At 46.9% G+C, this 25,954-nt stretch overlaps 1 protein-coding gene across 5 annotated transcripts in view; it reads right to left on the reverse strand.

Annotated features, from left to right (window-relative positions):
* The window catches only part of ESYT3 (extended synaptotagmin 3), a 49,377-nt gene extending 34,484 nt beyond the window's left edge, over nucleotides 1-14,893 (reverse strand). For all 5 annotated transcript variants that reach the window (XM_021678875.1, XM_021678876.1, XM_021678874.1 and 2 more), the window contains exon 1: nucleotides 14,401-14,893. In XM_021678875.1, the coding sequence (XP_021534550.1) occupies nucleotides 14,401-14,718 (318 nt within the window). In that variant the 5' untranslated portion in view covers nucleotides 14,719-14,893. The remainder of the gene's footprint in view (nucleotides 1-14,400) is intronic.
* Between the last annotated feature and the right edge of the window lie 11,061 nt (nucleotides 14,894-25,954).

Below are 25,954 nucleotides of genomic sequence, written 5' to 3' on the forward strand. Positions count from 1 at the left end.
TGCCAGTACCCCCACTGTTCTAATCACTGTGGCTTTGCAGCATGACCCAAGGTAGGTGATTCCTCTCTGTTTGCTTTTATTTTTCAAACCAATTTAGCTAATAGTGGTTATTTATGCGTCCATATGAATTTTAGAGTCTTGGCCATCTTCCCCGCCAAAGATCCTCCTGGGATTTTGATTGTTATACTTTTAGTTTATACATTTGTGGGAGAATGGATAGCTTTACAATATTAAGTTTTGCATCCATGAACAGAATATTTCCCTTTATTAATTCACATTTGGTTGCATTCACATTTAAAATCATAAACCTTTTCTATAAAAATCCCATACTTTTTTTGTTGTTGTTGTTAGATTACTTTGTGGGTTTTACAGTTATTAAAAATGGTATTTCATTTTATGGGTAACTTTGTTGGAATTTGTTGTTGGTTCTAACTGTTCATTAATTCTCATAGGTTATTTATATATACTTCTAATCTCCAATAAGTTTTTTCTTATCCTTATCCTTCTTGTTTCTCTTAAGTTTGTCTTCATTGGCCCAGCCCTCTTGTACTACACCAGGCAGTGGTGATGACAGCGAGCAGGTCTATCTGGTTCCTGACATCAAACGGAAGTTTTTCCATGAGGCATGATTTGCACTGTAGATTTTTAGAGGACAGCCTCTATCTGATTGAGGAAGTTCTCTTCAATAGCTACATTTCCAAGAGCTTTCATTACAAATGGCTTATTGAACTATATTCAACACTTTTTTAAATCTACTGAGATAATCGTGTTATTTTTCCCTTTGGTCCATTAAGGTGGCCAACTTAACTGATTTCTTTATAAAACAAAACCATCTCTAGTTCTTGGGATAAGCCCCATTTGAAGCAGTACATTTAATTAGCCTGATATCTCATTTAGGTTTTATATACTCACGATTCAAAGCGATACCTACAATTTTTGTTCTTGTACAATCCATATCTAGTTTTGGTATAAAGATTTTTACAATAAATTAGAACACTAGTGGGACAGCTTTTCCGTATCCTCCTATTCTCTGAAACAACCTGTAAATAATAGGAATTATCTGATCAGTGAAGTTTAGGGTCTCTTACCTATAAAAGCCATCGTAGCCTCAGGCCTTTTGGAGTGGGAAATTACCTTTTCTCTCTTCAGTGGTTAATAGTGTGTATTCAAGGTCTACTTATCTCTTATTGTGGTAATCTGGGCATTTGTATTTTTCTAGAAATGTATCGTTCATCTAGGTTTTCAAATGTATTGATATATATATTTGTTTATAATATTTTTACTTTTAATCTGCTTTATCTGTAGTTTTTTCTGCCTTTTTCATCCCAGATTTTATTTTCATCTTTTTCTATTTATTAATAGATCAAGCTTGACAAAGGTTTTGCCCATTGTACTAATCTTTTCAGAGAACTAGCTTTACTTGTTAATAATTTTCTTTCCCCTTTACCTTTACATTAAAATTTTTGTTCATTTTCACCCTTATATGTATTATTTCTTTCCCTGTTTCTTTGATCTAAATCTGTTGTCCTTTTACATTCTTAGAGTTGAAGAATTTATTTTCAGTTTTTGGTTTAGGAGAAATTCAAATTTATAAATTCCCCTGTGATTTTTGGCATTGTATTTTCATCACTATTCAGCTCCTGGACTTTTCATAATTACCATTATGACTACCTTTTAAACAATGATTTTTTAATAGTAATATTTTTAAATATTTAGACATGTGAGATTTCTAAGGCTATTTATTGTTTTCTGACTCCATTTCTTTATGGTCTGCATAGTCTGTAGGATGGCAATCCATTGGAATATACTGATAATTCCTTTGTGGCCTAGTGCACGATTAATTTCTGTGACTGTTCCATATATGATCAAGTTATTAATCATGTCCTTTTAAAAAAATATCATGCCCTTTGGCTATTCTTTATCCTTGTTTCCTCTTGATTTATCATTTTCAGAGAAGAATGTATTAGAATTTCCAAGCCCAGCTGTTGATTTATCTACTTCTCCATGCAGTTCCATTGGGTTGTTGGTTTACATTTCAAGTTTATTTTATGCAGTACATACATCTCCATGATTGTTATATTACCTTTTTAAATTACTCTTTCTTTTATGATATAACATCCTGGTCTTTAGGATATATCCAAGTTACATTCTATTTTGTCTAATATGAAAATTGCCATTCTCACTTACTTTTGTTTCAAGGTTGCCCAGTTGTATCTTTTTCCACCCTCTTTTCCACCTTTTTCAGTTCATGTTATCTCATGTCACTTAAAACTCACCTTAATCCTTTATCAGCCCCATTGTACAGATGAGGAAAGTAAGGTTCAGAAAGGTTGCTCACAGTCACCAGCTATGGAGTGCCAGAGCTGAGACAGAGACCCAGGTCTGTCTCACCACCAAGTCTGTACTTCTCCACCGCACCCCTCTCACTCCTCTTTTCTTTTTTTTTAAATATTTTATTTATTTGAGAGAGACAGCACAAGCAGGGTGAAGAGAGAGAAGCAGACTCCCCACTGGGCAGGGAGCCGGATGCGAGACTCGATCCTGGGACTCCGGGATCATGACCTGAGCCGAAGGCAGACACTTAACCCACTGAGCCACCCAGGTGCCCCCCTCTTACTCCTCTTAAGAAAACCTTACATACTACTAGGTTTTCCTCTTTTACAGAAAGTCTAGTTTAGCAGAGGATTGCCCTCAAGGGACCTGAGTCTTCACTGGTAGACCATGCTTTATAGTTTACAAAGGACATTCTGCAGATACTTTCATTTCATCCTCCTAATACTCCATAAAGTACACAGCAAAGCCACAGTCATCCTCATTTTACAGATGAGGAGAGGCTCAGAGACAGGTTGGTACTTGCCCTGATCACCCAGGTGACCAGAACTCACATTTCACCTGCATATAATTTGAGCCCAGTCTTAAACCTTTTTCTCCCCACCTCCTGCACTTGAAGTGTCAGCCTGTTAAGTCCATATCTTAGTGTCGTAGTATTCCTCGTGCATTTAAAATTTCACCTCTGTCAGCCTCGGTTTTCTCATCCACAAGATGGGTACAATGCTGCCAATTTCAGAAAGTCCCTGAGATGAGTAAATGAGACAATGCATGTGAGGTGCTTGGTACCCTCCCTGGCTCAGGGTAAATACTCCAGAAGCGGTGACTGTTGTTGGCAGTTGTATAGACGCTGGAGGTGCACTCTGGCACCTCTGTCCTCAGGTACATGCCAAGAACAATGCCACCTGGGCTATGTGTCCAGCTCTGTCTGACCCAAAGTCCCAGAAATTCTCTACGGGATCTCCAGGTGCCTGCGGTTCCGCGCTTTGGGAAACCACAGAGAAGGGAGAAGAGAAAACGAGGACAGGGGAACACGGTGAAGGTGGCTGAGGCTGAAGGAGAAGGACCGCAGTTGAGTGTTGTTTTCCCAGCCTCTGGTGATTGGCTGAGGGGTGTGCCCCGCCCCTGTGAGGCGCCTGCGTGAAACTACCCTATGTGGGGCGGGGGCGGGGGCGGGGGCGGGGGGGGGGGAGGGGTGCTCCACAGTGAGGCGTGGCAGAGGGACCCAATCAGAGCCTCTGTGCATGTCTTTCCTCAGTAGGTAGACGAGGGGAAGGCAGAAAAAGACTGGAGGGCCACTGAGACTGAGTCCTAAAGTCACTGAACTTTTGTCCCAATACCTCACAAGGCTGGGGGCCCCCCGAGACCAGCCAGCAGGGAGACACCCACACCTCCTGGCAATGCAAAGGCCCATTCTCAGGCAGGGGGTCTCAACCTTTTGTCTACAAGACCACCACCTGGAGAGCTCCTTAAAACGTGGGTTCTTGGTAAGGGCCCTCAGAGATTTTGATTCAGGAACCTGAAGCCTTTGGGCAGGGGGCCGGAAACGAGCTCCCAGGTCGTTCTGATCATGGTGGTGGAGAGTGTGGGAGAGTGAGTGCTCAGGGCTCCCTAGGCGGGAGGACCAGCTCAGGCCCTGTTAGAAGGTGACTCCTCTGCCCTCTGGGGCTTCTGACTAGGGCTCCAAAGTCACTGTCTGTGTCTCCAGCTGTCACTCCTGAGAGAATACTGCTTTGTCATCCAATTCTTACCAGCAGCTTATGGACCTCGATCTTTTACAAAGGGAGTTAACTTTTGTGCCACAAAGAGCAAGGGGAGGCAAGAGCCAGCAGATGAAAAACACCATATTATGAGTCTGCCTGGCTTTGGGCGCTGCCGCTGCCCCTAAAATGTGAGCCACTCCCACCCCCCAGGCTGCTTTCTATAGCCAGGCAGCAGGAGTAGGAAGCGCTCCTGGGGGGGGGGGGGGGAGGCGGGAGAAGCAGGGTCTGGTCCTGAGCTGCCCTCTGCAGCCTCAGGTTTCTCCTGCCTGAGGAAGTGGGGCTGCAATGCCTCTGCTGGCCGAGTCTACAATCAGGAGATGATGAACGCGAATCTCCTCTCAACGGAGACACATTCAGAGCTCTAGCACGGTTCATCCCCCAGAACATGAACGGTACCCTGACTGATGTATGACAGGGGTGAGCACTTCCCCCAAAGCAGGCCTGGAAAATCTCAAAGTTGCCCGGGCCCATGGTCAAGTCACCAGGACCCCGGATGCCTGCCCTTCCCCCTGCAGTGGCCCTCAGGGAAGCTTAAAAAGATGGGGGCCCTGGCCAGCCCCTCAGGCCTCCCTAATGCTAACTCACCTCTTCTGCTGTTAGTGTGCTTGGGCCCAAGCCTCCCAGGCAGAGTGTGCTCCTAGTTTAATGACAGCAGTTTTTCGGCAGTGGAGGTAATGAGAGCTCAGAGAAGAGAGACAGCCTGTAAAGCAAACTCAAGTCTAAGTCAGAATTCCAGGCTCACAGAGGCCACCACAACGGCGCTGCACATCAGTGCTTCATCTCTAGGTGTCGTGTGCTTTATTTCTTAAACCCTTTAGGAAAAATGATCCCACAGCAGCGAGAGAATGGAGCCAGGGTGATGGCCCGCAGCCATCAGCGCCGGAGCCCAGGCAGGGCCCACAGATGGGCTGGGGGCAGCAGCTTTGGGCCACCAGACCCTCTCAGGAGGCAGGGGGATCGGACGACCACACTTAAAGGGCCTGCCTGCCACCAGGCCAACCTGGCTCACTCCCTGTCCCAGGGATGGTGGCTCCTCCCATGGGAGCAACCTTGAACACACACACACAGACGCAGAGAGGTACAGAGGTCTCTTTGTACCCCAAAGACCTGAGACTTGCGCCCTCAGAACTACAGACACACGTCCACACAAGGACACGCCCTCTTTGCTGGGAAAAAAGCCTCATGGTTCTTCTCTGCACCAGTGTGCATATCCTTACACTCACACACCGGCAGACTCAAACTGATGCTGCCAACTCCCTCCCACGCTCAGAGAAGAGCCCCCTCATTCCGGGTGTCCCCCAGGGAGGTCCTACACAGGGAGGCCCCGTGGCTCCGGTCTTTCAAGATAGGCCCCTGCCCCGTGGTGCCTATTAGGTGCTTCCTACTCTACTAGAAAATGGTCCCTCATTTCATACACTTTTCCCTGGTGAAGCACAGCCTTTGACCCATTTTCTCTCTGTTCTTGAGAGGTAAACATTTGACCATAAAAACTGCTTCTAAATCTGCCCATCATTCTGCTTAAAATTACCTGGCCAAAAGTTGCTTTAAAGGAAAACATTATTTTGCCAACTTGAAATTCGTCTAATGCTGTTCTAAAATCCATAGGCTCTTTAACAATACACCCAGCCTGCAGACTGGCCTAAGTCAACTGGACCCAGTAGGAGGAGGACACCGTGCAGGTAAAACTGCAGAGGCAGGGCGCCTGGGTGGCTCAGTTGGTTAAGCGACTGCCTTCGGCTCCGGTCATGATCCTGGAGTCCCAGGATCGAGTCCCGCATCAGGCTCCCTGCTCAGCGGGGAGCCTGCTTCTCCCTCTGACCCTCCCCCCTCTCATGTACTCTCTCTCATTCTCACTCTCTCAAATAAATAAATAAAATCTTTAAAAAAAAAAAAAACTGCAGAGGCAGTCACCGGGGACAAGAATACCAGTGCCAGGAGCCTGTCCCCCTTTGCTGAGGAACAAGGGCTTGGAGCACAGAGGGGCTGCCCTGAGCCGTGCACAGAGGCGTTTTTTTCATGGAGACCTGAGTGTAATGGTGAGTCACCAGAGAGTTCAGACAGTTAGGTTTGCTAATGCCCCAAGGTTAAAAAACGTATTTTTTGCTTATCAAACTAGTATAGGCATTCCTCAGAGATACTGCAGGTTTGGTTCTAGATCATTGTGATGAAGTGAATGTTACAATAAAACAAGTCAAATGAATTTTTCAGTTTCCCGTATAAAAGCTATGTTTACACTACACTGTAGTCTATTAAGTGTGCAAGAGTATGTTTTAAAAATGTACATACCTTAATTAAAAAATACTTTATTGCTAAAAAATGCTAACCATCCCCTGAGCTTTCAAGGGAGTCATACTCACTAATCACAGATCACCAAATATAATAATGATGAAAAAGTATGAAACACTGCAAGGATAACCAAAATGTGACACAGGGACATAAAGTGAGCAAATGCTATTGGGAAAATGCACTGATAGACTTGCTCAATGCAGGGTTGCCACAAACCTTCCATTTGTTTAAAAAAAAAAAAAGGGCAGCAATTATCTGCAAAGTGTAACAGAATGACATATGCCTTAAAAGACCAAAAAACGGGGGCACCTGGGTGGCCTTCGGCTCAGGTCATGATCTCAGGGTCCTGGGATCAGGTCCTGCATCGAGCTCCCTGCTCGGCGGGAAGCCTGCTTCTCCCTCTCCCACTGCCCCTGCCTGTGTTCCTTCTCTCGCTGTCTCTCTCTCTGTCAAATAAATAAATATCTTTAAAAAAAAAAAAAAGACCAAAAAATGTAATCCTCGATGCTGATGAAGCCACAGTGAAGTGGGAATGAGAATCTTTAAGGTGTTCCTAAGCTTTTTTTTTTTTTAAGACTTTATTTATTTGGGAGAAAGAGAGAGCATGAGCATGAGCAGGGAGAGGGGCCGAGGGAGAAGCAGCAGGCTCCCCGCTGAGCAGGGAGCTCGATGATGCAGGGCTCAATTGCAGGACCCTGGAGCTGAAGGCAGATGCTTAACCGACTGAGCCATCCAGGCGCCCCCAGATGTTCCGAAGCTTTGACATGAGTTAAACATGTAGGAATCCATGGTAAGCAACTTGAGAAACATGGACTAAGATTCCCGCAGCACTCACTATAGCGCCCGTGGGCCAGACTTTTCCTGAGAGCCTACTGTGCACTGGGCACCGAGCCAGGAACTGAGGGCACAGACGTGAGCAGGAAACACACCCTCGCCCTAGAAGAACGTTCAGTTGGGACGAAAAGTCAGGAAAATTGGCAGGTGCAAGTCCAGAAAGGAAGTGGGGTGACACAGGCTCCAGGTGCTGTGGGGACCCGAGGAGTAGGATCTGGGGGTGGGGGTGGGCGCTGGGCTTGGACTTGAAGGAAAGGTCGAGGGAGCCAGGCTGGCAGGTCAGAGGGAGAAAATCCAGACAGACCTAGGACACGCCGCCCGCCTCAGCTAGCCACATGAGGACGACATGCTGGGAAATAATAATCAATGCTAGAAATGGTTCAGCAGCACAAGGTACGTATGAAGGATATCATGATCCTTAGGCATGTGTTTTGGAGAATGTTGGCAATATAATGTTAAGAACAGAAAAAAATAGGAAAAAGAAAAAAAGGGTACAAGTATTTTTAAAAACTGCTTTCATACACCTTCCACACAAAAGAAGTACACACAGAACACTGTTCTGGGTGGAGGGACTGTAAACACTTGTTCTAGTCCTTTTAGGCCATTTCCAAATATTCTACAATGGGAATACTTCCACTTTTATAACCGGAAAAACCAGATTTTTAACCAATTTATAACCAACGACTTAAAAAAGTAAACATAACAAGGGTAAAAGAATGGAGTGGGTGACTCCAAGGTTTTGAAACATCCCGTGTCCCTAAGAAGCCCCCTGGCTCTTTACTCTGAGCGTCTAGAGGACTCCTGGCACGCTGCCATGGGGCTGCTTGGGCAGACGTGGCCACCCCGCCTCCAGCCGTGACTCCCTGTGTGGCCTGAGGGGGTGAACTCTCATTCCCTTGGCTTGAAAGGCAGGGGAAAGAGAACGGGGCTTTCCCCTTTACCAGGCCCCACTGGGGCAGAATATTTTCCCTCTTCACTATTTGCAGGAAAGGAGGAGGAAGAGAGAAAGCACTTTCCTCAAGCGCATGTGAATATGTTGGAGCTTTAAGCTCTAGGTTTCCCTCAATTAAAAACCCCTGGAAGTCTCCCAGGAGGAGTAACTCTGAATGGAGGGGTGGGAGGGTCAGGAAGGGGGCAGGGAAGCCTAGGTCCCAGTCCCCTGCTCCTCTGTGTAGCTGGGTTGTGGCCTTCAGGGGACAGCATACAGCCCCCAGCAGTCCCCACACCCTCCTCCGGAGTGACTGGGGACATTCCCACTGAAGTGCCAGCTCAACCTGCTGTCAAGACCGGGCTAGGAGGCCAATGGAAGCTGGTGGCCAGCTCTCCACACTTCCTGCCCATGGGACAGGGGGCCACTACGGAAGAGGACAATGGTTGTCGCCCGCCTTGGCCCTGAGCCTTATCCACCACGTGACCTCCCCATTACTAAGGCCCTCAGGTACTTGGCTTGGAGAAAAGGTTGCTGTGGACACTTTTTTTTTTTTTTTTTTAAGATTTTATTTATTTGACAGAGAGAGGCACAGCGAGAGAGGGAACACAAGCAGGGGGAGTGGGAGAGGGAGAAGCAGGCTTCCCGTGGAGCAGGGAGCCCGACGCGGGGCTCCATCCCAGGACCCTGGGATCATGACCCGAGCTGAAGGCAGCCGCTTAACGACTGAGCCACCCAGGCGCCCCTGCTGTGGACACTTCTGTTGCAGAAAAATTCAGCCCCTTGTACCTAAAGCAAGAAGGTTAACTGCCTTGCTAAATCTGTTGTATTCTAAAGCTCTTACTTCTTCTGTTATACCACTGTATCATGTGAGTTTGGGTATCCTAAATTGCTGTCCCAAAATCTGCTCGCCCCAGAAGGAGATTAGGAGCTCAAGTGACCAAACCTGCCCAGAGTCCCCCTGGAGACTCTACCCCCTACCACAGCCAGCAACACCAAAGTGTCACTTCGTGGGCCCCTTCCAGCCTGGATTAGCTCCTCTCCCCCAGGCTTTCTCGGAGCCTTGCACGGCTACATCGTAGGACTGATCACACTGAATCAGGAAAGGCGGTTCTAGCAGGTCTGACTCCCCATCTAGACCAGGGATTCCTTGCGGGCGGGGACCATGGGTCACTCATATCATCGGCCAGCCTGCAGCACTGGGCCTGGCACATTGCAAAGATGTTTGCTGACTGAGTATAGCAATGAACACACAGATGCCTGAGATCCCTGCGCTGGGCCTGGAGGGGCGGACGCCCACATTCTGTCCCTCTTCTTGCCCAATCCTGGCCCAAGACAGAATCAGTCCACGAAGCATCACTAAGATGCGGGGCAGAGACCCAAGGGGCAGGACTAAAACATGCTGTGCCTCTTCCTTCCCGAGGACAAGCCTGACTCCAAGCCATACGCATGACCTCACAGGGCTGCAGCGACCTCACAAGTAAGAAGTCCCCTCACTCCAAGCAGATGTTTAAGACCAGGTCCCACGGCACGGGCTCTGAGAATTGAGCTAATGGGAGTGGCCAGCCCAGCTCAGAGCTGTCATTGCCCTTACTTCCTCTAATTAACAAAAGTGTCAGTACCCGACAGATCAGGAGAGCCCGGGCCCCCCGGACTACTGCTCCACCCACAGAAGGAATGTCAAACTCAGCCCCAGGAAAGCAACGTACTCAACCCTGGTCCTCCGCCTGAATGCTGGCAGGGAGGCTTGGAGGCCACCAGCCCAGGGACACCGCTGGGAGCCCAGGAGTGCTCCCTGCTTTGTGTGAACAGTTCACTTCTCCCTGGTGCTTGCCTAGCTGATTACCCCAAGGTGCACCCAGTTAGATGACAGGTAGGCAAGAAATGCTGCTGAACAGGGTCCTGTGGGCCCGCGGCACTACAGAAAAGCCAACTTGGGACCGACTCATGATGGCAGACCAAAAGCTAAAATGACTCCACAGAGCATCTCCTAAAGCCTCGCCATTTTCAGAGGGGCATCAGGGACCCAGGGAGCACAGGGACCCTTCTCGAGGTCCACCCCCTCTGCCATGACTGAGCATCAGACTCCAAGTCCATACCTGCCACCACATCAACATAAGCCCCCACCCCCATCCCAGCAGATACACAGGGTTAACTGTCCCCAACAAAGCTGCCAACTGATTGCTATCAGCTGGTGGGAGAGCAAGCCCGGCTAGAGCTGGGGCCACAGACAGACGTGTTTGCTGGCGAGACCCTTGGTGATGAGTGTCATACTGGGGAAAGGTAGCGTTGGGAGGCCTGGGAGACTGAGAATCCAGCCCCCTGAGCGCGCCCGCGCCTCCTCTCTGCGGACAGCTCTGCAGCCGCGGCCGCCACCGCCTGCAGAACCGACCCTGCCAGGCCTGTGGCGAGATGGGACGGCGGAGCTGGGGTTTCTCCAGCTCGGCGGTGGCAAGGACTCCACTTTCGGCACTGTGCTGTCCCCAGTCCCCAGCCCCGGCAGGGTGGGCTCATGGAAGAGGCTCTTCGTTCCTTGAAAAATAGACTAAAAACTGTGTGCAAGATCTATATAAAAGTCTATCACAAACCATTCACACACACACAACATTCGCACGTGAACAGCGAGTGGCAGTGGCTCCTTGCTCAGAGCACGAGCAGTGGAGGCAGCGTGGCCCGCTCTCTCCAAGTGGCCAGGCCAAGTTCACACGGCGGGAGACTCCACAGCTTCTATGCTCCTGACCCCTTTTAAAGCAGAGGCATCCTTTCCTCCAGCTAGCTCTTGCACAGAAGGGAACCAGAGGAGGGGCAGGGCTGTGTGAGGTTTGACCAGAAACAACCGCGTTTCACAGGTGGGGACACTGAGGCCCAGCGAGGGAAAGGACTCTCTAAGATCACCTGGGGGCAGCAGGTTGGAGCAATGTGTTGAGAAGGAGCCTTGGCTTCATTGAGAACTAGCCATGGCCACCATGGCCTGGCAGGGGAGGCTCCTTCCAGCTCAGCCTGGCCTGGGCCTCCACCCCCTCACGGGGGCTTGGTGCAAAGTAAAACAAGATGCCCTTTCCAAGCAGCACGCGGACTGTGTTCCCCACATCCCCCTCACTGGGTGCTGCCGTGCAAGGGATGACTTGCGGGACTGTGCCTGAGTGCGGTAGCCAAGACCCTCAACTCTTCTTCAACCCCTGCCCCAACTATAGGTTTGCGATCTGTTATTTTGTAAAAATATTTCTTGAGGCCAAAGGAGGTCATAAGTCATCGACCCCACTTCCTTGCAAGGAAATCAGTTCTCAAAACAGGGAAATAGGCATGCTGCAAGGCCCATGTATAGGGATAAAGACACCCATGCTCTAAAGTCGTGAGCAAGGGGCACACTGCCCCCGCCGTACCCAGAGCCACGGCTCCGAATGTGTTCCTCGGAAGACAGGGACAAGACGGGAGAATATTCAAACAAGTAGCTTCCAGGTTTTCTGCATCATCCCCAGGCTTGGCAACTTCACGAGGCAGGGCGAAAAGCCCACACTTGCATCTAGTTACTCACTCTACACAGGCGTTCCCACCACCAATCTCCCAGACCTGCTTCTCATTCTGGATGCCCAGCTCCCCAGATCAGAAAACAGTCTGGAAGATTCCTGGATCCCTCCCTCACACTAATCTAGAGGCCACCAAGTCCCCAGAGTCCCACTCTTGCACGTCTCTCGTCCCTCTCCTCTGACCCCGCTACCATCATCTTGGCTTAAATCAATTTCTCATCCGGTTTCTCTTCTCCAGCTTCATTCCTCCCCCCACGCTGCTTTTTACAGGGTCTTTCCAAAGCCTTCCACAGGCTCCTTGTGGCCTTCAGAATTAGGCCCCACCTCCATCAAGCCCGCCTCAGTGTGGTCCCTGTCCACCAGCTCCTACTACACACTTCAGCCAAACCGAACCAAAGCACACGGGCTCCCTCATATACTGGCCATGCTGTGCTCGAAAGCCACCTCCAGCTTGGAATGCCCTTTGCAGCACCACTGCCTCAACCCAAAAGGCAATCCAGGCCCGGCCCACCAGCCAGGAGAGTCTGGAGAATGCAAGCTGAGGCCAGGCCCCTCCCAGAACTCTGGCAAGGAAGAGGGAGGCTATGGCCTGGGGACAATCTGCTATGGAAATCAAGTGGGATGTCCTTCACTCCACACTTTTGACCCTTGGCTGGACTCTGTCCAGACTCCTATCTCTGGCTTCTCTGAGACCTCCATGGCAATAACCTATATGCATCTACTTCCTGCCCCAGACTACCCTCTTGGTAGGAGAGACACCATCACCTTCCTCTGTGTGTCCCTATACCCAGCTGGGTCAGGCCTGGGGTCTGTTTTATGAGGTGAGATAGCTTCTTGTGTTGTCTTACCCATCAGGCTGAGCTCCCTGTTGGCTAGTTTCACATTGCTTCTGGTGTTTATGTGCATGGGGGCAGGTGGTGGTGTTTGGGGCATGTCAAAGCTCCTACAGGATCTGATCCTTGCCTCAATTTCAGAAACACTGCCTTTTGCACACAACTAAGTGTCTAGAGGTGTTCCCTAATCCAAGAAAGGGCAGAAAGGGAGGCCTGTCCCTTGGTGAGGGCTTACAAGCTCACCCTCATGGACTGAAGCCACCACGGGGTCCCAACAGAGGTCTGACAGGCATCCAAAACTCCTTCAACAATGAGCAAGGAGTGTGGATAGGTCCAGGCCTGCTCTCTGGATCCACATCTTTCAGGATCACAAGCCCCCAAAGAATAACCAAGTTTGGGAGATAGGCCCCAAATACTGTTCCCATGGCTGCTACCCTAGGAAAGTGGTCACTGTGCTTTTTTATTGTGCACCCTTAGCAGAAGGTTTGGGCCCCCTCATCCTCAATATGTGTAAACCAATTTACAAAACTGTACTGTCAATCCATATATTAAATATCAGTGTTACGAAGTGAACCATATTCCCCAAACTGGTATGTTGAAATCCTAACCCCCAGTACCCCAGAATGTGACTGTTTTAAGAAACAGGGCCTTTAAATAGGTGATTAAGTTAAAATAAGGTCATTAGGATGGGCCCTAACCCAGTCTGACTGGTGACCTTATAAAAGGGGGAAATTTGGACACAGATTATCTACAGAGGGAAGACCATATGAAGACATGGTGGAGACAGCCATCTACAAACCAAAGAGAAGCCTCAGAAGAAGCAAACCGTGCTGACACCTTGATCTTGATGAACTTCTGTTGTCTGTCTGTGGTATTTTGTTATAGCAACCACAGCAAACTAATATAGTAAGGCTTAATTTCTCTCTTGTTTTAAAGATAAATATAAACAGGCCTTTCTAATATGTTCCTCGCACATCTCATTTTGCTGGCTACTGCCAGGGTGGGGCTGAATTTTAGAATAAAGGCCCCAGGCCAGAGGAAATGAGGGGTCTGGTGGCTTCTGGTCATCTCTCCCTGTGGGCCTGAGTGTATCTGGAAGAATCAGAGAAGCACCCAGAAGTGTAGTTTTGCCACAGACCAGACCAAAGCTTGGACCCAATGCCCCTGTTGCTGGTGTTTCCCAAATTCACCCAGGTGCCTCAGTCCCACCTGGGAGTTGTAAGGTGGGCTCAGAACTTGTTTTTGTTAAGTGGGCCAGGTGATTCTCAGGATCGGAAGCATTTGAGAAACCCTAGTCCAGGCCATTCCACACCAGGAGATGGGTCTGTAGTTGTGGAGTGTGAATGTGTGAATGTGTCTGGGCACGTCTGAGCATCCCTACCAGGCAGAGGGAGGGAGAGAAGCTGGTGACCCAGCCTCCCACCCCATCCCTTCAATCCCGGCCCCCTCTTGGCCCTCCTCTGTCTGTCCGGACCTCTGCTGAGGCAACTAGTCTGCAGTTTCTGTCATTGCTGCATTTGCGGATCAATTTTGCACCCAGCGTTCTTTCTTTGAATCAACAGGCGGGTGGAAGAAAGGCCTTCTGCTTCCCTCCTGAGTAACTTTGCAAAGTCCCAGATGCCCTTGTTTTTTTTTCCTGGGTGTGGCCCGCCCGTGACTTTTCTCCCAGGCTCTGGGCCCTTAAGTAAAACCTAAGTCAGGCCCCCCCAACCTCGGACCGGCGGTGGGGAGGAGACTGAGGGACGCCGCGGCCAGGGGTCTGTGCTCCCGACTTGGTGGGGCATCAGGTGTGCGGATCGCGGAGCTGCCGCCTCCAGCTCCCCGGCCGACCGCAGGTTCTTTCCAAACCTCTAACAGCATCCGCCCCACCTCCGACCTCCGCCCGGCTCGGCCCAGCTCACCCAGGCCGGCAGGTGCTGGTCCCGCAGCTCGCGGCTAATGAACTGGCGTTCGTTGTCTAGGAATTCGAAGGCGGCCGCCAGGCGCCCAAGCTTCCCGCGGCGGTTCCTGCGCCACCACATCCACAGCACAGCGCCGAGCAGCAGCCAGGTTATGCTGAGCCCCAGGTAGCCGGCCAGGTAGACGGGAGCCAGGTAGAACAGCACTCGCGCCACGAAAGTGTAGAGCTCGGGCAGCAGCTGGCTGGACAGGCGCGGCTCGGGACTGGGTGCGCGCTGGCTTCTCGGGGCACCAGGGGCGCAGGGCTCCTCCGCTTGCATCTCGTCGCCGCCGTGTTGCCCTTTCCCAGAGCTTCACCCGAGCCCAGGTCCACGCGCCCCGACACCCGGGCACATCGGTCCGCCAAGTGCGAGAACCCGGGCACCGCGCCGCCCCTGCCCTGCGGGACTCGCCCGTGCGGTCTGGGCGCTCAGCTGTAGGAACGCCTAGCACTGGGGCGTGAGGTCTGCAGACGCGGTGCGCCGCTACCCCGCTCTTCTCGCGGCCAGGCTCGCCGCTGCCGACGTCTCCGCCCCCCAGGGGCGGGCCCGGGGGGGCGGGGTCAGGCCGTGGGCGGGGCGGCTGCGGGGTTTCTGCCGAGGAACCAGCGGGCGTGGGTGCCCTTCGACCCCAACGTCGCGCGCAGGCGTCAGAGGAGGGCGCAGTTGCAACGCCCGGGTAGAGCCCTAGTTGAGTAGGTGTGGCCCCGGGCGGTGTATGACTCACCGAGGCATGTGGACAAATGGCTTGTCATGGATAAACATCACATAAAACCTGTTTCCTACACCCAGTCTACAATAGGCAGTCCAGTATGGGCTGTGAGCTGGGCGTTCGAGGCCTTCCACGGACCGGCTCGCCGGGCCTCCCCACCCAAGGGTGGGCATGACTCTGGCCCCTGGAGCCGGGCATCTCTGCCCCCTCCTCTGGCATCTCATAAAGCTTAGACCTGGCCCCCAACCCAACCTAGCCAAGCCCAGGGTCCCTTTTGTCCCCCACAATGCCCTCTGCCCCGCATTCCCCACTCTGTCGGGTGTCAGTTTGGATCTTAATTCCCTGCATCGTCAGACTCCGAGTTCCCGGGTGGCCAGGCCGTCCTGCTAGTCTCTGGGGCGCCCAACACAGCAGGTGACAGGTGGACACAAGAGAGATGAAGGGCAAGCCCTAGGATGCTTGGGGGTCAGTTGTGAAGCCTATAGTTTCTATCTAATCCTTTTCTGAATTATCAGAGCAGGGGAGTCTCAGTCTCCACATTCAGACATAAATCATCTTGTGGATGGGCATACATTTTAGGCGGCTTGCATGAGTGAGCACATCCATTACTGGAATGTGATTCTGGAGTTGACAAATGTACTGGAATGATTCTGAGCTTTCAGTAATTTCACTGAAAGGCTGGACCCAATGGACAACAACCAGAAGATAACTATATTCTTTCTCTCTGTCCCTTCAGGTATTGCTCTCTCTCTGGCCTTATCCTTCTCTATTGGATAAAATTACTTGCTGCAATGAGTGTTTTCAATAACAGGCTTGTTCCTGGTGGCCAGAATAGTTGGGCGCTCCTCTATCATTCTCAACCTTCCAGGACTCAACCAAAATGGAAGCTGAAAACCTCCCAGCTTAAACACTGTTACACTCTTTCCCAGTGTAACCTGGGAAATCAATGCAGGAAATGCGGCTCACTTGAGGGTTTTTTGTTTTGTTTTGGTTTTGTTTTTGGAGAGCTCCTTTTTGGTTGTACACAATCCTATTAAAGGCTCTGAGAAGTCCTGCAGATAGAAAGCTGTTAAATTTTATTTAACTCAATGTTACCCAAATTATTTGACCACAGAATTCTTTTACTCAAAACACTTCTCTTATTGGTTGACCCAAATTAACTTATGCTAAAGAACTGAGAATGTATGATAGGAATATCATCAAGTGCCCTGGAACTTGAGGCAGGAATGCTGCTGGATGTCAGGATGGATGCACCAGGAAGCTGACTGTTGACTCAGCTCTGATTCCCTGTTGCTCTTCCAATTGACCTCCCTCCTCTGTGTCTGGCTGAAGTGGAGAACACAGCACCTTTCTCACAGCTTCCAGGTTCACAGAACTTTCCAGAGACTGCTTGACCCTTATCCTGTCCCAATTCCAAATGCTCTGGAGAGAGGACCCAATTGTATCCATCATCCCCTCCCCTCTTCACGCACACCAGGTCCACACCACATCCTCCTCATGGGTTAGTGTGCTTGCAGAGGGCGTGTGGAAGGTAAGGTGTTTGGAGGACAATTAGCAGATAATGGAAGGTTGCTGACTTGTGAGCTGGATGGACACCCACAAAGATGTCCAGTAAGAGGCTTGAATCATCCTGTGGACCACTGCTACCCCCAGCTGCATTGCCTTCTCTGCTCCTTGAACACACCAAGCTCATGGATGCCTCAAGGCTTTTGTACTTGCTGTTTCTTCTACCTGGAAAGTTCCCCTCTTGAATTTTCCCCAAAGTACATTAGGGTAGTGGGATTATGGTTGATTTTCTTGTCCAAACTTTATAATGCCATTAAATTGCTCTCATAAATTAAATATGTAAGAACACTGAGAATGTGGCACCTAAAATTTCACATCCCACCTGAGGTTGAATCTGTGCCTAGAACATTGGAGCCATTATTTCCCTTGACCTGGACACTTTAGTTACTATAGCTAGTAAAAGACATTTTATGTACTGTTTGATCATCACAAAACCTGGGCAGAATGATATCTTCCAAAGCCTTTGCCTGAACTCATTTGAGAGTTCATAATATTATAGCAGTTTTTCAGAGAACACTAAATCATTTGTTCAATATATTTATTAGCTACTCTTGTGGGTCAAATTGTGTCCCCCCCAAAAAAATTTTGTTGAAGTCCTAATCCTTGGTATCTGTGAACGTTATTTTATTTGGAAATGGGGTCTTGGTAGATGTAATCAAGCTAAGACGAGATCATACTGGATTAGGGTGGAGTCTAAATCTAATGACTGGTTCTTGTAAAAACGGAGATTTTGAAACAGAGACACAGAGGAAGAAGGTCGTGTGACGACAGTAGTAGAAACTGGAGAGATGCAGCTACAAACCAGGGAGAAAGAATGAGACAAGGAAGGAGTCTTCCCCAGAACCTTCAAGAGAGAGCTTGGTCCTGCCAACACCGTGATTTCAGATTGCTAGTTCCAGGACAGTGAAAAAAAATAAATGTCTGCTGTTTTAAACCCTCCCATTTGTGGTATATTGTTACGGCAGCCCTTGGAAACTAACACAGCCAACTACTAAGTGCCAGGCACTGTTCTAGGCCCAGGAGATTCACGGTGAACAGACTAGATAGGCTCCCTGCTCCTAGAGAGCTGATATTCTAGTGAAAGAAGACAGACAAACAGGAGAATAGCAGGTAAGGAAAAGCACTATGAAGACAATGCAGTGAGGGGGGGTGAGGGTGACTGGTGGAAGGTGGAGGGCGGTTTTCACCAGGGTGATTTGGAAAGGGCTCTCTGAGAAGATGACATTTGTGTTGAGACCTAAGTAACAAAGAAGGCTAAAGGTGTACCTATGATTTCATCTTTTTAAAAAATGTAACATCTCGGGTGCCTGGGTGGTTCAGATGGTTAAGCGTCTGCCTTCGGCTCAGGTCATGATCTCAGGGTCCTGGGATCGAGTCCCGCATCGGGTTCCCTGCTCAGTGCAGAGCCTGCTTCTCCCTCTCCCTCTGCCACTCCCTCTGCTTGTGCTCTTCTATCTCTCTGTCAAATAAATAAATAAAATTAAAAAAAAAACAAAACGCAACATCTCATAAAAGCACCTGTCCTTTGGGACAGAAAGACAAGTAGCCTCTGCTGTGTAGATGTCATCAGTTTTACTTTTGCATTTCTTGTGTGGGGCTAGAGTAATTTTCTTTGTGTCTGCCCACTCCGTTGGGCTGGGAGTCCCTAATGTCCTCCGTGTCCAGCGCAGTTGGGCATACAGAAGGCCGAGAGGGCATTGGGTGACAGCATGGTCTTTTCCTCCATCTGCCTGAGTTTAAATCTAGACTCGAGCACTTCCTGGCTCTGGGAAAGGTCCCTAACTTCTCTGCAGTTCAGTTTCCTCATCTGGAAAATGGAGATCATAGTAATACTTAAATCATACGGGGGCGTGAGGAGTAAATAAGACACATGGGTACAAAGCTGTATATTCAGATGGGGAGGTTGTCAAGAAGACTTTAGTTTGTTCTATATTGTTTGACTTTTTACAGCAAGGATGTACTTATGTACTCTCTGTATAAGTAAAATTTTTTTATTGTGGGAAAATGCATAGAACAGATTTATGATCTTAGCCATTTTAAGCGCACAGTTCAGTGGTATTGAATAATATTGTGCAACCATCACCCCATCCATCTCCAGAGCTCTTCGTCTCACAAAATTTAAACTCCTGTCCCCTCTGCCTCCCTCTGGCAACCACCATTCTCTCTCTGTGATTTTGACTTGCCTAGGTATCTCATTTAAGTCATAGAAATCATGCAGAATTTGTCTTTCTGTGACTGACTTACTTCACTTAGCATAATGTCCTCAAGGTTCATTCATATTATAGCATAGTGCAAAATTCCCTTCCTTTTAAAGGCTGAATAATATTCCATTGCATGTATACAGCACAGTTTGCTATTCCATTCATCAGGCGCTCAGGTTGCTTCCACATGTAGCTACTGTGAATAATGCAGCCATGAGCATGGGGATACAAATATCTCTTGGAGACTCTCTTTCCATTTTGGGGGGTATATACCCAGAAGTGGAATTGCTGGATCATATGGTAATTCTGTTTAATTTTTTGAGGAACCACCATTCTGTTTTCCATGGTTTTACCTTTCACATCCCCACCAACATCCCCACCAAGTGCACAAGCCTTCCACTTTCTCCACCAACCTGTGCTATTTTCTGTTGTTGTTGTTTCTTTTTTATAGTAATCATCCTAATGGGCATGGAGGGATCTCATTGTGGTTCTGACTTGCATTTCTCTAATGATTAGTAATGTTGAGTGTCTTTTCATATGCTTGTTGGTCCTTTGTATATCATCACTGAAAAAACACAGAAACACTTCTGGGGATATAATGTACAACCATGGCAACCATAGTTTCAAATCCAGTATTCCATATTTGAAAGCAGCTGAGAGAGTAGATCTTAAAAGTTTTCATCACACACACACACAACTATAATTATGTGAGATGATACATGTGTTAACCTTGTTTTGGTGATCATATCACAATTTATACATATATCAAATCATCACATTGTACACCTTAAGCTTACCCAATGTTATATGTCAATTATGTCTTAATAAAGCTGGAAAAAATTTTAAAAACACAAAACAATGATTTGCTGTATGACCATATGCAAATGTCATTCCACTCTGGACCTTAGCAACCCCTTGTGTCCAATGTGAAGAGTTTAACCAGAGCATCTGTGAGGTCTCGGGCACCGGTTCTCTCAGTGGGTCTTGATAATTTACTGGGTTACCAAGCTTAGTACCCAGCAGTAGGTGCTTTATGTTTGTGAAGGAAACACAAGAATGAAGGAAACACACAAGAATGAAGACCCGAATGTGTTTGAGCCAAGAACAGGATGGCCCTTAATCATATCCTCTGATAAAAAGCAACAGAGGGAGCTGCAAATCCATAGCTCCTTAGCCTGGAAACTTCTCAAGCCAGGCCTACAAACTGCACAACCAGTGAAATTTGACAATATTTCCAGAGCACTGTTTGGGGTGCTGGGGGTGGGAAAGTGTACCGGTTATACCCAAGAAGTCAATTATTTCATACTCTCATCATGAAGATGTAGTAGAGGGGTGAGTGTGTGTGTGTGTGTGTGTGTGTGCGTGCGCATGTGTGTGTCTGGTGAAGGAAGTGTGGCAGCAGGAAGATATCGGGGGTGGGAGGGTGAAGATGTCCCTACAATGTCCTTCATGATTTGACCACGGCCTGTCGCTCCAAGACCACCTCCTGATGGCTCCAGCCTGTGTCTGCGCTTCTGGTGCCACCTCACTTCTCACACGCTCTCGCGCCCTAAACCGGAAGAAGGTGGCCCTGTGGCTCTTAGCTGTTCTGGGTCAACGTGGCATTCCTGGGCACGTGCTGCCATCTCAGAGGGTCAGGCTCTAATTGCTTCCCCCTTTCTCCAACCTGGCATGGGGGACACAACCATGGAGATAACCACTTTGTTAAAAGCCTCAGCCATGTCTCTCTCAGACTCTCACCGTGGGCAGGGTCTGTTACCTCCCACCCCACAGATGTGGTTCCAGAACTCCTCACACAGGTCCTAGAGGCTGAAGTCTGGGGATCCTGCCTCACCCCTTCCTACAGAACTCTTCCCACCCTTCCCCCTCTTCTCCTCTCCGTTGGCTCCAACTTCCACTCCTGCCATGCTTGACACCCACAAACTAGTACTTTGATTACCAAAAATAAACGAGACCAAAGGTGTCTTTTTTTTTTACTGTGGTAAAACACACTAACATAAAATGTACTATTTTAAACCATTTTGAGTGTACAGTTCAGTAGAATTAAATACGTTCACATTGTTGTGCAACAACAATGGTGCCACACCATCCATCTCCAGAACTTTTCCATCATCTCAAACTGGAACTCTGTACCCACAGAACAGTAACTCCCCATTCCCCCTCCCCCAGTCCCTGGCAACCACTATTTCACTTTCTGCCTCTGTGAATTTGACTATTCTAGGTTCCTCATATAGTTGGAATATTTGTCCTTTTCTGACTGACTTATTTCACTTTGCATAATGTCCTCAAGTTTCATCCATGTTGTAGCACGTGTCAGAATTTCCTTTTTAAGGTTGAATAATATTCCATTGTGTGTGTATACCACATTTTGTTTTTCCATTTGTCCACTGATGGGCATTTGGATTGTTTCTACCTTTTGCTTATTGTGACCAATGCTGCTACGAACACAGGTGTACAAACATCTGTTTGAGTCCCTGCTTTCGATTCTTTGGGGATGTACCCAGAAGTGGAATCGCTGAATCATGTGGTAGGTAATTCCAGGTTTCATTTTTTGAGGAAATGTCATAATGTTTCTCATTTGTTTGTTAAACTTACTTTATTCAAGTTTGTAAAATTTCAAAAGTAACTCATGCTTGCTTTAGCAAATAATGTATAAAGAAGTTTAAAATTAAAAAAAAGAAGTTTAAAATCATGTACCCTATATGTGGTCAGTGGTATCCATTCGGTTTATGTCCTTCCTCATCTCTCTCTCTGGGTTCATACAATGACACACACACACACACAAATACAGAGCTAGTTTTGGTTCTTTTTCTTTTTTTTCTTTCTCTTTTCTTTCTAAAATGAGATAATAGAAACTCAAAAGCTCTCCAGTATAACTCACAAAATCCCTATGAGGTACATATTAAATATTGAAGTTATTTTATAGTTGGTTATTAAAGCAGATCAAAATAACATTCATGTGCTCATAACAGTGGTAAAAGCATGTGGGGGGAAGAAACAACCACTAGATTTTTGGAGCCAAACAGGAAAAAAAAATTAGAAAAAAAATAGGAAAAAAATTAGAACTCATCCAAAGAAGGTAAAAACAGTAATTTGAGAAGATCTATGCACCCCTATGTTTATTGCAGCATTATTTATAATAGTCAAGATGTGGAACAACCTAAGTGTCCATCAATAGATGAGTGGATAAAGATGATGTGATTATATATATATATATATAGTCAAATATTACTCAGCCACAAAAAAAGAATGAAATCTTGCCATTTGCAACAACATGGATGGACCTAGAGGGTGTTACGCTAAGTGAAATAAATCACAGAAAGACAAATACCATATAATTCCATTTATATGTGGAATCTAAAAAACAAAGAACAACAAAAACCAGACTTATAAATACAGAGAACAAACTAGGGGTTGCTGGGTGGGGGGGTAGGTGAAATAGGGGAAGGAGATTAAGAGGTACAAACTTCCAGTTATAAAATAAATAAGTCACAGGGGTGAAAAATACAGTATAGGGAATATAGTCAATAATATTGTAATAACTTTGTATAATGACCTGTACTAACCACACTTATTATGGTGAGCATTTCATAATTGTCATTATCTTGTGCACAAATATATGTCAACTATATTTCAATTACAAAAATAAAAATAAAAAAAAAAATAAAACAAGCGCCAAAAAAGAAAAAAACCAAAACAGTCTTTCGGGTAACTCGTTACTCATAGTATGTTACCTTGCAGATGATAAATGAATTTTAAACCAGACCAACAGAGAACAAAGGTCTGTTTTTTTCTGTAAACGTAAATATGAAATAGGGGTGCCTGAGTGGCTCAGTCGGTTGAGCATCTGACTCTTGGTTTTGGCTGGGGTCATGATCTCAGGGTCCTGGGATCCAGCCTTGCATGGGTTTTGTGCTTAGTGGGGATTCTGATTGAGGATTCCCTCCCTCTCCCTCTGCCTCTGCCCCTTCCCCCACTCTCAAATAAATAAATCTTTTTTTTTTAAGTAAAGATGAAATCTGTCATTCAAATCATGAAATGAGATCTCACCCAACACATAGTCCAGAAAAATGCCAGGAAAAGTAAAAATAGGTCTTTTAGCAGAAGGAAGGCAAGGCACAGTGACTACTGCAGTGAGACTTTCTTGATCCCTCCTTTGAGTTCACCAGCACCCAGCCTGTTGTGTGGACGGCCTCTCCTCAACTCTGGAAAGAGAGTCTCTAAGATCCCCCCAACCCTTATCCCATTCACATGTGTCTCCCATTTCTACTCCCAGTAACACACCTGCCTGAAATAAATCCCTGATGAATGTCATCACTTACAGAGTAAGTAAATCTCTTTGATTATAAGAAAAGGTTTGTCTTTCCAAAAGCACATATACATATATATTGTAAGGGAAAACAGACGAGGTGTTTCATTTTAGATTCTATAATTAGATCAGCCTTAAATGTGTTGATAATTTTCTTTTAAGCCATAGTATTATGAAGGAAAACTGCAACTATCATTCCTTAATTGGGAAGAGTAGGTTACTGGGAATTAGTTTTTTATACCTGTTGTGGTAGATAATTGTTTAATATCTGTCAGCAATTAAAATTCTGACCATACAGACTTATAGTAATTAGTAGATCTTTTTAGTGTGGAAACATGATCTGAGAGTGTTGATATTATTTGATTTTGACTTTTGCGTAATATCCTTTCTGTTCCCTTGTATCCTCTGAAAAAAAAAACGATTCTTCTAATTGTCCAAAAAGAGGTCTATGTCCTTCAATCTCGTGATTAATTCTCCTCCCAGATTTTCCACATTTGTCTTTGGCTATTTCATTCATTTATTCAACAAGTATTCAGGGAGGGCCTTTTACACACCAGGCACTGTTTAGAACACTGGCGGTGTCACAGTGAATAAAACAGACAAAACTGCCTTGGGAAGTTTATGTTCTAGTTTTGCTTTTCTAGCTTAGTTGGCTAGCTAATACATATATTTTTTTCTAACATCTTCTACTCTACTCTTTAAGGACCTAATATAATTTTTGAGCTTCTTCTTCCCATGCCTAGGCAAACTCTGTTGTTTGACCTCAAACAGCAGTCCTAGTTATCAGTAGCGGATCTTTATCTAGAGTCTTCTCACACACTAGTGTTAGAAACTGTTTCACATTCGTTTGCTTTTCTTTGGTCTGAGATCTTTTGTTAGTTCCAATCCTGTTACCTAGCTGCATATTGCTCCTCATACTGTCTGGGAGGCCCCTTAGTTGCAGGATCGTGTCCCACAGATCCTACTAGGGCTGGCAGATGCAGGAGTGACAGAAGTGCCCACTGTGGAAGGTCTCTCAGGCAGTCCACACTGACACCGCAGCTCAACCCCACCTGGAGGTCTGTCACAGCTGATACAATCACCGCTGAGTAATGAATGCCAGTGCTGACCAGGGTGCAAACCTGGCTCTTCAAGGACAAAGACCAAGCGAGACATGGACAATCCTTCCTGTCCTTACTGCCCTTCTGGAAAACTGTCCAATGGCACATCTCCACGCTGACAGCAGTTCTACCTCCAGCCCTTCAGGTCCAACCTGGTCATTCTATATTTTCCATCACATTGTTTTAATAATTCTAGGACTGCAAGATTTTCTTTCTTTTCTTAATCAGTTGTGTTTTCAAAATAAATTGTGAAGTTGTTTTCAAGGAATTTTTCAATTTGACCTAAAATTTAAAACATGTTGGCATAGGGGTGTTTATAATATTCTTATTTTTTAAAAATGTCTGTAGGATCTGTAGTGATGTTCTTCTTAAAATATTTTTTTTAAGTAGGCTCCACACCCAGTGTGGAGCCCAACACATGGCTTGAACTCACAACCCTGAGATCAAGACCCTCATGAGCTGAGATCAAGAGTTGGATACTTAACCAATTGAGGCACCCAGGCAGCCCCTTAAATTCTTGTTATACTTTATATTCTCTCCTTTTGTCCCCTTAAGCAGTCTTGGTAGGGGTTTATCAATTTTTTAAAAAAGATTTTATTTATTTATTTGAATGAGACCCAGAGAGCATGAGCAGGAGGCAGGAGGAGCAGAGGAAGAGGGAGAAGCAAGCTCTCCGCTGAGCAGGGAGCCCAATCCGGCCCCATCCCAGGATTCTGGGATCATGACCCAAGCAGAAGGCAGACACTTTACCAACTGAGCCACCCAGTTGCCCTAGGGTTTATCAATTTTATTAACCTTTTCAAATAAGAAACTTTTGGCTTCAATTATTTTCTCTATTGTTTGTCGACTTATTTCCATGATTGTGCTCTATATTTCCTTTCTTCTGCTTTCTTTGAGTTTACTTTGCTGCGATTTTTTTTCTTCTAGCTAGCTTTCTTTTTTTTTTTTAGATTTTATTTATTTATTTGACAGAGAGAGAGACACACAGCGAGAGAGGAACACAAGCAGGGGGAGTGGGAGAGGGAGAAGCAGGCTTCCTGCTGAGCAGGGAGCCCGATGTGGGGCTCACTCCCAGGACCCTGGGATCATGACCTGAGCTGAAGGCAGACGCTTAATGACTGAGACACCCAGGTGCCCCTCTAGCTAGCTTCTTGAGATAGAAGTTAAGATAGTTACTTTTGGGGGGACGCTTGGGTGGCTCAGTCAGTTGAGCATCTGACTCTTGGTTTTGGCTCAGGTCGTGATCTTGGGGTCACGAGATCAAGTGAGCCCCCTACCCTGTCAGGCTTTGCACTCAGCGGGGCACCTGCTTGAGATTCTCTCTCTCCCTCTCCCTCTGCCCCTCCTTCCATGCGCATGTGCTCTCTCTCTCTCTCAATAAATAAATAAAATCTTTAAAAAAGATAGTTACTTTCAACTTTTCTTCTATAACATATGCATTTAGAGCTATAAATTTCTAAGTACAGCTATAGCTGAGTCCTACAAGTTTTTAAAATAGCAAATTCCTAGCATTTATTCAGGCCATACTGTGTGTAAAGCACTGTATTAAAAGCTTTACAAGCATTTTCTATTTATATATTTATTTTTAGTAAATATAATTTACAAACAGTAAAACACACAAATCTTAAAG

Source organism: Neomonachus schauinslandi, chromosome 1 (assembly GCF_002201575.2).
Source record: "Neomonachus schauinslandi chromosome 1, ASM220157v2, whole genome shotgun sequence".
NCBI lineage: Eukaryota > Metazoa > Chordata > Mammalia > Carnivora > Phocidae > Neomonachus > Neomonachus schauinslandi.